The sequence below is a fragment of the Canis lupus genome, chromosome X (assembly GCF_011100685.1).
Source record: "Canis lupus familiaris isolate Mischka breed German Shepherd chromosome X, alternate assembly UU_Cfam_GSD_1.0, whole genome shotgun sequence".
In the NCBI taxonomy this organism is placed as follows: domain Eukaryota; kingdom Metazoa; phylum Chordata; class Mammalia; order Carnivora; family Canidae; genus Canis; species Canis lupus.
In genome coordinates, this window is record NC_049260.1 from 47,176,453 (window position 1) to 47,186,478 (window position 10,026).

At 46.8% G+C, this 10,026-nt stretch overlaps 1 protein-coding gene across 1 annotated transcript; it reads left to right on the forward strand.

Annotated features, from left to right (window-relative positions):
* Positions 1–846: 846 nt before the first annotated feature.
* LOC119878020 (melanoma-associated antigen H1) lies at positions 847–2,299 on the forward strand. Its single transcript, XM_038586510.1, has one exon. It carries the CDS (start codon positions 1,114–1,116, stop codon positions 1,771–1,773), a length of 660 nt encoding a protein of 219 aa, XP_038442438.1. The 5' UTR covers positions 847–1,113; the 3' UTR covers positions 1,774–2,299.
* Positions 2,300–10,026: the final 7,727 nt, after the last annotated feature.

Here is a 10,026-nt window from a genome sequence, read left to right on the forward strand (position 1 = left end):
GATTACCAAATGAATGAAAGAACCAAAATAAATCAGGTTGTCAGGTGGGCTGGAGCCTAGAAACCTCAGAGCCAACCTGCACTTCTACCACCTTTTTCCACCTAATCAGTCCCTGAAGCCTTTCCATGAGCACCCTTAAAATGCCTTTCTGCTTCTCCATCCCCATCGCAGCTGCCTTAAGGCTCATTTTCTTTTCTTCTTGCTTTTTGTACAAATTGCTTCCTAAGTGACTTGCCAGACAACAGTCTGGACAGCCTCTGTGAAGCTCTGCAAATCCAAGTCTGATGCTTTCCGTGCCCTGCTTAATAATCCTGTGAATATAGAACATTTTAAAGGTTCTGCAACTCTTGCACACACTGTTTGCTGCTTTTGCAGTCCCACTTCCCCTCATCGCCCAGCCATTCAACCATAGGCGTCCTAGGGTCCTAGATGGGTCCACGAATCAATTAGTACACATGTAAACTATTTCTGAGAACAGGGATGGTGGATCAATGTGTTGTGTATGCCAAGTCAGAAAAGGAGAACTGTGTCCACTGATACCTCCATAAATACACTCCTGAAGTCCATTCCCCAACATCCTCCATCACCACCCCTTGACCCATCAGTCTGCATTCTGTGAGAATGTGTTAGAGACACATTGCTTCCCATTACCTGCGAGTAAATATTGTACAAGACTGAAAAACACAGGAATCCTATGCTATTCATTTGTCCCGTGGGTCCCCCTGCCCTTGTCAATCTCTAGCTCTCACCTCTACCCTAGTCCCACCCCTGCCGCCTAGTGCCTCTTTTTCTCACAGCGGAAATTTGTGTGGAGGAGACGCCCACTTCCTCTTTGGAGTTCCGAGTGCGTGGCAGAAAAGGCGGAGTCTGTTCCGCAGAGCTTTCTCGCGGGCTCACAGCGGGAGCGAGTGCAGAGGGCCATTGCTCAGGCATTCCAGCTTCCCTGGGAGTGAGCTTTCTCGTTGAGCACGTCTGGCTTGTTGCTACAAAGACTATTGACATTGCTGGCTTCAGCAGCGGCCGCTGCTTAAGGTAGAGGTAGTTGCTTTCGGCAGAAGTTGCAGGCATTTCCCCCTAGAATTGCAATAGACTCAAGCGCCCATAGTAGAAGACATGCCTCGGGGTCGGAAGAGTCGGCGCCGCCGTAACGCAAGGGCCGCAGAAGAGAACCGCAACAACCGTAAGATCCAGGCCTCAGAAGCTTCTGAGACCCCGATGGCCTCTTCTCTGTCCCCAAGCTCCCCGGAAGACGACCTGAGTGGCCCTGAGGAAGAGCCTCGCACTCCGGAGGAGGCCTCCATCACCCCTGAAGAAGCCTCCAGCACTGCTCAAGCTCAAAAGCCCCCGGTAGCCCGGAGCAATTTTCAAGGAACCAAAAAAAGTCTCCTGATGTCCATATTAGCCCTCATCTTCATCATGGGTAACAGCGCCAAGGAGGCCCTGGTCTGGAAAGTGCTGGGGAAGTTGGGGATGCAGCCTGGCCGGCAGCACAGCATCTTTGGAGATCCAAAGAAGGTCGTCACAGAGGAGTTTGTACGGAGAGGGTACCTGATTTATAAGCCTGTGCCGCGTAGCAGTCCAGTGGAGTATGAGTTCTTCTGGGGACCTAGAGCACACGTGGAATCAAGCAAGCTGAAAGTCATGCATTTTGTGGCAAGGGTGCGTAACCGATGCTCCAAGGACTGGCCATGTAATTATGATTGGGATTCCGAGGATGATGCAGAAGTTGAAGCTATCCTCAATTCGGGGGCTAGGGGTTACATTGCACCCTAGGAAGATCTGGGGAAACCCTTAAGGGGGTTTGGAAACAATATCAAAGGTACCCCAAGAAATAGATTAGCTGGGTCCTGAATTGAATACCATGGGAAACGGGGTGGGGGGGCATTTGTTATTTGTGATCAGTGCTAATTGTTTAACTGCAAAATAGACCGTTTGCTTTGGATGTTGTACGATTTATACATTTTAATATAGTGCTGATTAAGGTCACAATATGATTAAAATATGATTACAGAAAAGATACTGTTTTTTTCTGTCATTGAGATTTAGTATGACAGTTTTGCTTATGTTATAAAATGAGCACATCATATACTGTGATCTAATACATATTTTATATCATTGATATAGGGTATTCTTCAAAGTTTGAAATAACCAGTATGTGAAAGACGGGGGAATTCTTTTATGTCTCACATTTCAGAAACCTTTGTGTATGCTTTGGTGTAAAGAGAAGTGACAAATACCACAAATTTGCTTAGTTACTGCACAATATACAAAAAAAAAAATAAAAGCATAATGACTAGGACACCTTGTTCATTTATTGACCACCAGTTATGTGTGAGACACCAGGCTAGGTTCTGGGGATACTCCGTGACACACAGTCCTCAGTTCTAAAGAATGTTCTAGATTACACAGGAGAAACAAATATGTAAACTGGCAGTTTGGTAAACGCCATAATAGGGAGTGAGTAGGGGTGCCATAAAAAGGTAGAAACACTTAGGTGACCTGTCTTGGGGGTGGGGCGGGAAAGAGGAGACAACAGAGGATTCTATGAGAATGCAAGAGATGCTGAAATAAGTTTGGGGGAACTTACAAGTGGCATCAGAGCATTCTATGAAAATACTGTGCATTAACTAATTTTTGGATACCTAACCCACCTTGTGGGAGGGGGTATTGGCAAAGGGAAGGGAATATCTTGGGTTACTGTGGAAATAGAAAATACACTTGAATCAGCTTGAGAGGAGGGCAGGGGAGAGAGGGAGTGGTTGCAAGAAAAAGGACATTGTGGGGTACTATAGAAATTAAAAAGATGGAACTGTCAGAAAATTCTTGGTGAGATGACAAGCTGAGGTCTGAAAATAATATTGAAGACGGGGAAAGGAGTAATTATGGAGGCACTAAAAGCAGCGTGGACACTAGGGAGAAAACAAATTCTCCACCAAATGATTAAGGCTATGTTAAGGGGAAAGTGGAGGAAAGGTGGGGAAGGTGGGGAAGAGGTGAGCAGAAGCTAGAGCCTCAGAGGATGGGAGTTATGGCTGACTTTAATGAGAGCAAAGATGGTTAATAATAATGATAATCCTGGAATAATACTAATTTTTAAAAAAGCAGCAAAAGCAGAGCCCCTTGGATGAGTCAGAGAGAAGACCTGTGGCATCTCTGAAAGATAACCTGGCACCTTTGTCAGAAACTACAGTTTGTTAAGGTGTGCCAATTGTTTTAAAAGTGTGTGTGTTTGGTGGGGGTATGCATTTTGGCGTGGGAGGGGAGCAGAGTTAGCACTTTGACTTTCTCCTTCAGCCAGAGTAGTGAGAGCCACTTGGCATGGTGGCCCATGGTGCACTAAGCATGTGGTATCAGGTTTCTTTCGGCCTCTACCAAGGAGCTCAATGCCCTTCCAATCTAGTCTATCACCAGGGAGTTCTGAATCCTCTATCTCACTCTGCAGCAAATCTGGAGATGTCCGAGCCGTCCCTCACATTCTCTTCAGCTACAGTTAAAGAACATGCATAAGATGTTCTGGCTACCCCCAAAGCCTACTACATCTACTTCTAGAGCTAAACACTGTGTGAACTAAGTCCTCTAATAGGGAACCCCAAGGAAGGGTGCCTCACCTAGCTTCGTGGAGCTCAGAGGGAGCAGCTATCACACACAAGAGTGGCCAGTGTCCCTTCTTTCTTTTGCCTCCTGTCAGTCTTCTCCTGCTTTCAGCTGTGTGCAAGGTAAAGTCACTGGAGCCAGTATAGGCTACCAGATGACTCTCTGGCAAAGGCCCAGGGGCCCACAGACATCAGCCTGCAAAGGAGGCTTCAAACAAAAGTAGGAACTATGATGCCTCAGCAGCTCCAAATTCATTCAGCAAGCAAGGAAATAGTGAGAGCCTTCTATGATTCAGGCAGTGTGATAGAAACTGAGGCTGCAGAAAATGAAAAGGCATGTTTCTGGCCCCAGAGGAGCCCTATTTGTCAGTGCCACCTCCAGAAGTAGATAAGGTATGAATCTGAGGTTCAGATTACCAAGTGACTTTCCTGTCTAGAGCCACAGGGGTGGCAAGTGACAGATCCTAGGCAAGACCCCACATCTGGTCTCTGAAAATCCAGAGTGTTTTTCCATAGGCCACCCTGCTGTCCATTCCTGCCTGCCGATGCACTCACAAGGTCTCTGTCTTCAAACACATGTAAAGTCCGTGGTACAGGTCTCAGTAACCCGAACTGCAGCCTCAAATCCTTTTGAGGACAAGGCTGACTTAAAATACTCTCCCTTTTATAGAGAAAGGGCTCGTAGAAGTCAGTTGGTACCAAATCAGTCAGCTAGTAAGTGGGAGAGCCTGCAGAGCAAAGATTTATTATTGAGCATCCCCTCTGTACCTGGGGCTTACCACATATTATCTCTGCCAGGTCAGTAAGATCACCCGTTTTACAGGAAGCTCCAGCTAGCTTAGAGGAAGAAATACTGTCCTTCCAAAACCTGTCTGAATCTATCTTTTCTTTGGTTCTGGTGGGGAATAATCATCCAATTGTCTAAAATGGTTCTTTGCAAGTGTGGGCCAAGAAGCTTAATTCAGTCAGAGAACCAGTAGTACCCAGTATAAAGGGAGAAAGAGTGGGAGTAGACAGCAAGCTGCATTGTAAAAGAGATGACTGCTGGAATCCTGAAGGCCTCAGGCAGGAGGCTCCACAGGGAGGCACAGAGGCTCTTGTGACCTGCCTCAACCCAGCAAAGGAAGCAGTTAATGACTCACACTCACTCTCGCCTTGGCCTGAAGGTTTAGTGTGTCTCCCATCCCTTTGCGCCCCCAACACATTACATTGGTACCGCAAAGAGTTAATCTTCATTTGATTAGGTAAAAGCTAAGCAAGGGTGGGATTTCCGGTGGCTGTGAAATGAATGACAGGGCTGACAGAGAGGCAGGGAAAGGAGCCTCTGGAAGGTGGTGAGAAAAAGAGAATATTCATTGTTTCATTTACATAAATTCTTTGAGCTTTGAGCAGTATCCATGGGGGACACAAGCTGGAAACCTCTTGCTTGTGTAAGTCAGCAACCTGACCTGGCTCTATCCCAGCAGAGTTTCCACACATTGAGTGGAAAGGCTGCAGTTTTAGTTGCCAGAATGCCTCTGGAGTGGATTGAGTTTCTGGGTCCTAGAATACTCCAGTTGTTTAGGGGGCTCAGGGATAGAGAGCTCAAAAGTCCCCAGTGCATAGCAAGAGTGGCAGCTGAGTGCCTAAATTGTGCCAGGCACTTTGATGGTTGTTTTCATACATTGTCTTTAATGTTTGCAACAGTCCAGCAAGGTAGGCACCACCAGGCCAAGTTTACAGAGGAGGAAACTCAGGGTCAGATATCAGAAGCAAGTTGCTAGGGTCACCTGGTTGGTCAGTGACAGCCTTGGACATGAACCCAGGGCCAGGGCCAGGGCCAGGGCCAGGCAAGTCTGAAGCCCACACTATTATAGTAAAACAACAAACCGCATCGCCAGGGCATCTGGGGCTCCACCCAGCTGTGGGAAAGTCCTCTGTCTTCAAACTCCACCACAACCCAGGGTCAAAGTGAGAAGGAACATGCTGGGGTGGGGTGAGGAGGCATGGGGAAATAAGGTTAAGAAGTCATTTGGGGATCAGCTGTGGATGTTCCTTTATTATGAATTATTGTGGCCCCGGTTGCTAGGCATCATTCAGGGGCTGCAATGTGTAGAACGAGTATTTCCTTCCAAGACAAATGTATCCTCTCCATCACAACGCCTTGCTCAGAAATTTCACCACCCTGAACATTCCATCAATCCTCAAATCCCAGGTCCTGGCTATTGCACAGTGAACCAATCAAACAGCAACCTTTCTGGTCCTGCCAACATTGCTGGCTGATGCTGTTTCCAATCCAGAAGGTACAATGGGTCACCACAACTCTGCCTTGAGCAGAGTAGAGTGCCTGGGATAAGACACAAGCAGAAAGCAGTTGACTATCTGCCTGTGCAAGAAGACAGGCTGAGGGGGGTCCTCCTTGGGCCCAGTATTGTGGCCATGGCCTCAGTAGTCAGGTGCAGAGCAGACCATGGCCATGGTGAAAGACAGATATGGATTCTGCCTGGGTTCACATTCACCTCGTGAGGTGGGTAGGGGCCAGGATCCTTCTGCATCCTTCCTTTGGCAGAAGCAAAGAACTCCAGTGTCCTGAAGGAAATGATTTTGAAAGCAGTGGTGGTGGTGGAGAAGGGTGATTGCTATGAAGATGTACTGAGACCTATATGCAGGTTACTCCAGGGCTTGTGAACCATGAAACAGTTAAACATCAAAGAGCTAATGGAATTTCTTTGAAAATCTGTGTGAGGACACTTGCACAAAAGGAAGGTCTCAGCTCAGTCAAAGCTGTATAAAACAATGGCTCTGGAGAAATCCAGGGCTTGCCGAACAGATTTTGGGAGGGAAAGTAGACTCTAGGTTTGTTCTGCTCATCATTCAACAGACATAAAGCCCACACAGGGTGGTTTGGAGGGGAAGGTAGAGCCCATAAACAGCTGGTGAAAATCAGGCCCAGTTCTTGACTGGTCAATTTCTGCCTCAGTTCCTTGTGACAAATGACACCCTAGAAAATGTTATCTCAAAATGTGCAATGTATGAGAAGTGCCTGAAATCCCTCCTGTAACTATGACCAAGGAGGCCCTTGGATTCATGCTCAGCCTATAAAGCTTCAAAAATAACTAGGCCTCTGTCATTTTGGATGCTGTGATTATCCATTCACCCATTCGACACACATTTACAAAGGTCTATTTGTGGGATACCTCAGTGGGTGAGGTTGAGCGTCTCAGTGGCTCAGTGGTTGGTTGAGCGTCTGCCTTCAGCTCAGGGCATGATCCCGGGCCTGCGATCAAGCCCTGTAAGGGGCTCCCTGCAAGGAGCCTGCTCCTCCCTCTGTCTATGTCTCTGCCTCTCTCTCTCTCATGAATAAATAAATAAAATATTTTGCCAGGAAAGAGAGGGATCATTAAATTCTACTAAAGGGTAAGCAGAGTAGAAAGAAATGAAGAAGGTGAGGGGGTTCATTTTGCTGATATATAAAGGAAGTATCGTTCAGGCAGAAGGACGAGTTAGTGCAAAGGCTCCAAAGCCCAGGAGTGTCTAAGCACATTTGAGGAAGGGTGGACAGGCCAGTGTGGCTGCTGTGGACTGAGCGAAAAGGACAAGAGTTGGAGATGAGGTCAGAGATATTAACAGAATCCCACCTTATGTGGGGGCTAGTAGACCATCTTAAGGAACTTGGCTCTTGTTTGCAGTAGAATGTGGGGGCCAAAGGAGGGAGGTCTTGAGGTTCTGAGCAGAGAAGCGGCACAATCTGACTTACCTTTTGACTACTTACTGTGTTAAGAATAGAGTGAAAACAGGCAAGGGTGGGAGCAGGAACACCAGGTAAGAAGCTATTGCTGTAAGTCAGACTAGAGATGATGGTGGTTTGGGTCATCTATAGGTAACAGAAGATGTGATGGGAACTGCTCAGCTTCTGGATACATTTTGAGGTTGACCTAAAAAAATTCCTGATGGTTTGTATATGGAGTGTCAGGAGTCAACACTGACTCCAGGATTTGGTGGGTGTTTTGTTTTGTTTTGTGTGTGCATCGTGTTTTTTGTTTGTTTGTTTGTTTGTATGTTTCTTGTTTGTTTTTGTGGTTTGTTTGTTTGGTTGGTTTTTTGGCCTGAGCAAGGAGTAGAATGGAATGCCTGTCAAATGATATGGGAAATGGCTGTAGTTGGAACAGTTTTTATAGACGGCAGAAGGGATCAGGAATTCAGTTCTGAGCATGTTGAGTTAAGATGTCTCTTTGACACTCAATGTGAGTTGAGTAGGCAGTTGTATAGAATTCAATTGTATAGAAGTCAGGAATTGGGCAGCCCCGGTGGCCCAGCGGTTTAGTGCCGCTTTCGGCCCAGGGCCTGATCCTGGAGACCCGGGATCGAGTCCCATGTCCGGGATCGAGTCCCACGTCAGGCTCCCTGCACAGAGCCTGCTTCTCCCTCTGTCTGTGTCTCTGCCTCTCTTTCTCTCTGTGTGTGTATCTGTCGTAAATAAATAAAACATCTTAAAAAAAAAAAGAAGCCAGGAATTTGGCTGAAAGATTGTGTCTAAGATGTAGAAAAGGAATTTAAAAGCCATAAGACTATTATGAGATCAGATAGGGAGTGAGTGCACATAAGGAAGTGCAGAAGATCATGGACAGAGATTTGCAGCATAAAGGGATCAGAGAGAAGAGGAAATGCTAACTGAGAAGACAGAAGTTTCACCAGTGCTGTAGACCAAGAATGTAGTGTTCGGAGCCGTGTGAAGCAAAGTGTATCAAGGGAGAGTCAGTGGTCAACTATGCTCAAAGTGCTGACACCAGGTAAGGTAAGAGGAGGAGTGAGAGGTGACCATTGGAGTTAGCAATGCAGAGATCCCTAGTGACCTTGATGAGAGCAGCTTCGTTGGAGGCTGTGATAAGGATGTGTGATAAGGCCTGCTCTAGACAGGTTTAAGAGAGAATGGAGGTGAGGAGTCAGTGAGTATAGGCAGGCCAGCCCTAAAAGGAGTTTTGCTGCAAGGGGGAGCAAAGGCATTGGGCAGCATCTTCTAGGGGAAGAGAGAGTCAAGAAAAGATCTATTTCAGATGGAGGAAACAGCATTGTGCTGAAGGGAAGTATGCAGCAGGGAGGAGTGAAGTCAACAGCACAAGGGAGGCAGACAGAATTGTTGGAGCAGTAACTTTGAGAAGGCAGGAGGGCACTTGGATCTTGCAAAAAGAGCAGGACTAGAGCGTGCCCAAGGAGTTGCAAATCATGTAGTTACCAGATTGGATAGAGATTAGCTAGGCTTTACACCCGGCCCCCCATCCCACCCCCACCCCCAAACTCCCCTAGCTGAGGTCAGGCACTTGCCTATTTGTTGAGCGTCCATGTCTGCTGAGCATCTATTAGGTATCAGGCACACTTCAGAGCACCTTAGTAACATTTAATACTCCAAACATCTCAATAATGTGGGTTATATTGTAATCCCCATTTTATAAGTAAGAGATGTACTGCACAAGCTGTTCAAATGGATTGGCCAAGGGTATACAGCAAACAATTGGAGGAGTAAAGTTTTGAACCCAAACAGTCTGTCTCTCAAGGCAGTCTTATAACCATAGGCTCCAACCTGCTGGCAGATTGGCAGTGTATGAAGTGCTTTTGGTTCCTCTTACTACGTTGTTATGAAGCCTCCTCACTGAACCACAGCTGCTTAGAATGCCCACATGAGAGCCACAGTCTGTATGTGTGAGCCTTACTTTCCGATATGACACAGCTGGTGCTCTAATCAGTGCTGGAGTTATAGTCTAAGGCTGAGGCTGAGTAGCAGAGCCCCTGAGATCTTGGCTTGCTTAAAACAGACCCCTCCTCTGAAGGCTGGCCCAGCTCCAAGTGGGACAGACATCCCAGAACCACAGAACTGACCTCTCCTTGACTTTTAGAACATCCTTACTACCTGAAGATCTGTTTTCTGACCAAGCCAGAACAGTAGCTCCCTGGGGACATTAACAACTCTGATCAAACTAAAAGGCCACTCAGAACACTATCCTTTAGGCTGTTGGTCATACACACGCACGTGCGCACACACATACATACTACACACGATCTGTTTGTTCTTGGTCGGGCTTCCTTCAGTTGGTTTCATTCTGAAATCTTCCTACTCCCTGATAAACTTGTCTAGCAAACAATCCCATATGACATGACCCCCAAGGAATGAGCTTCACAGTGAGGTGAAACCCTACCTGCAGAGTAAGACTGAGACTAGATAAAGCTTTCACAGGATTGGGTCTCAGGTCACAGGGTCTAAGCCTGTCCCAGGAAAAGAATAATTATATGGCTAATCTAAGCCATGGAGAATGAATTCAGACTCCATGAAAAAAAAGAACAGAGGAAGAAGAGAGGGCACTGGGGCCGTCAGAGACCTACACTCCAATAGTGATGACCCAGAAATGGCAATCAAGGCCTTTAAGCCACCCACGTCTCTGCAAATGGACATTTAGTATTG

Bases quoted from the DNA above. Each gene is read 5' to 3' on its own strand.
- LOC119878020 (XM_038586510.1), top strand. From the start codon at position 1,114: ATGCCTCGGGGTCGGAAGAGTCGGCGCCGCCGTAACGCAAGGGCCGCA.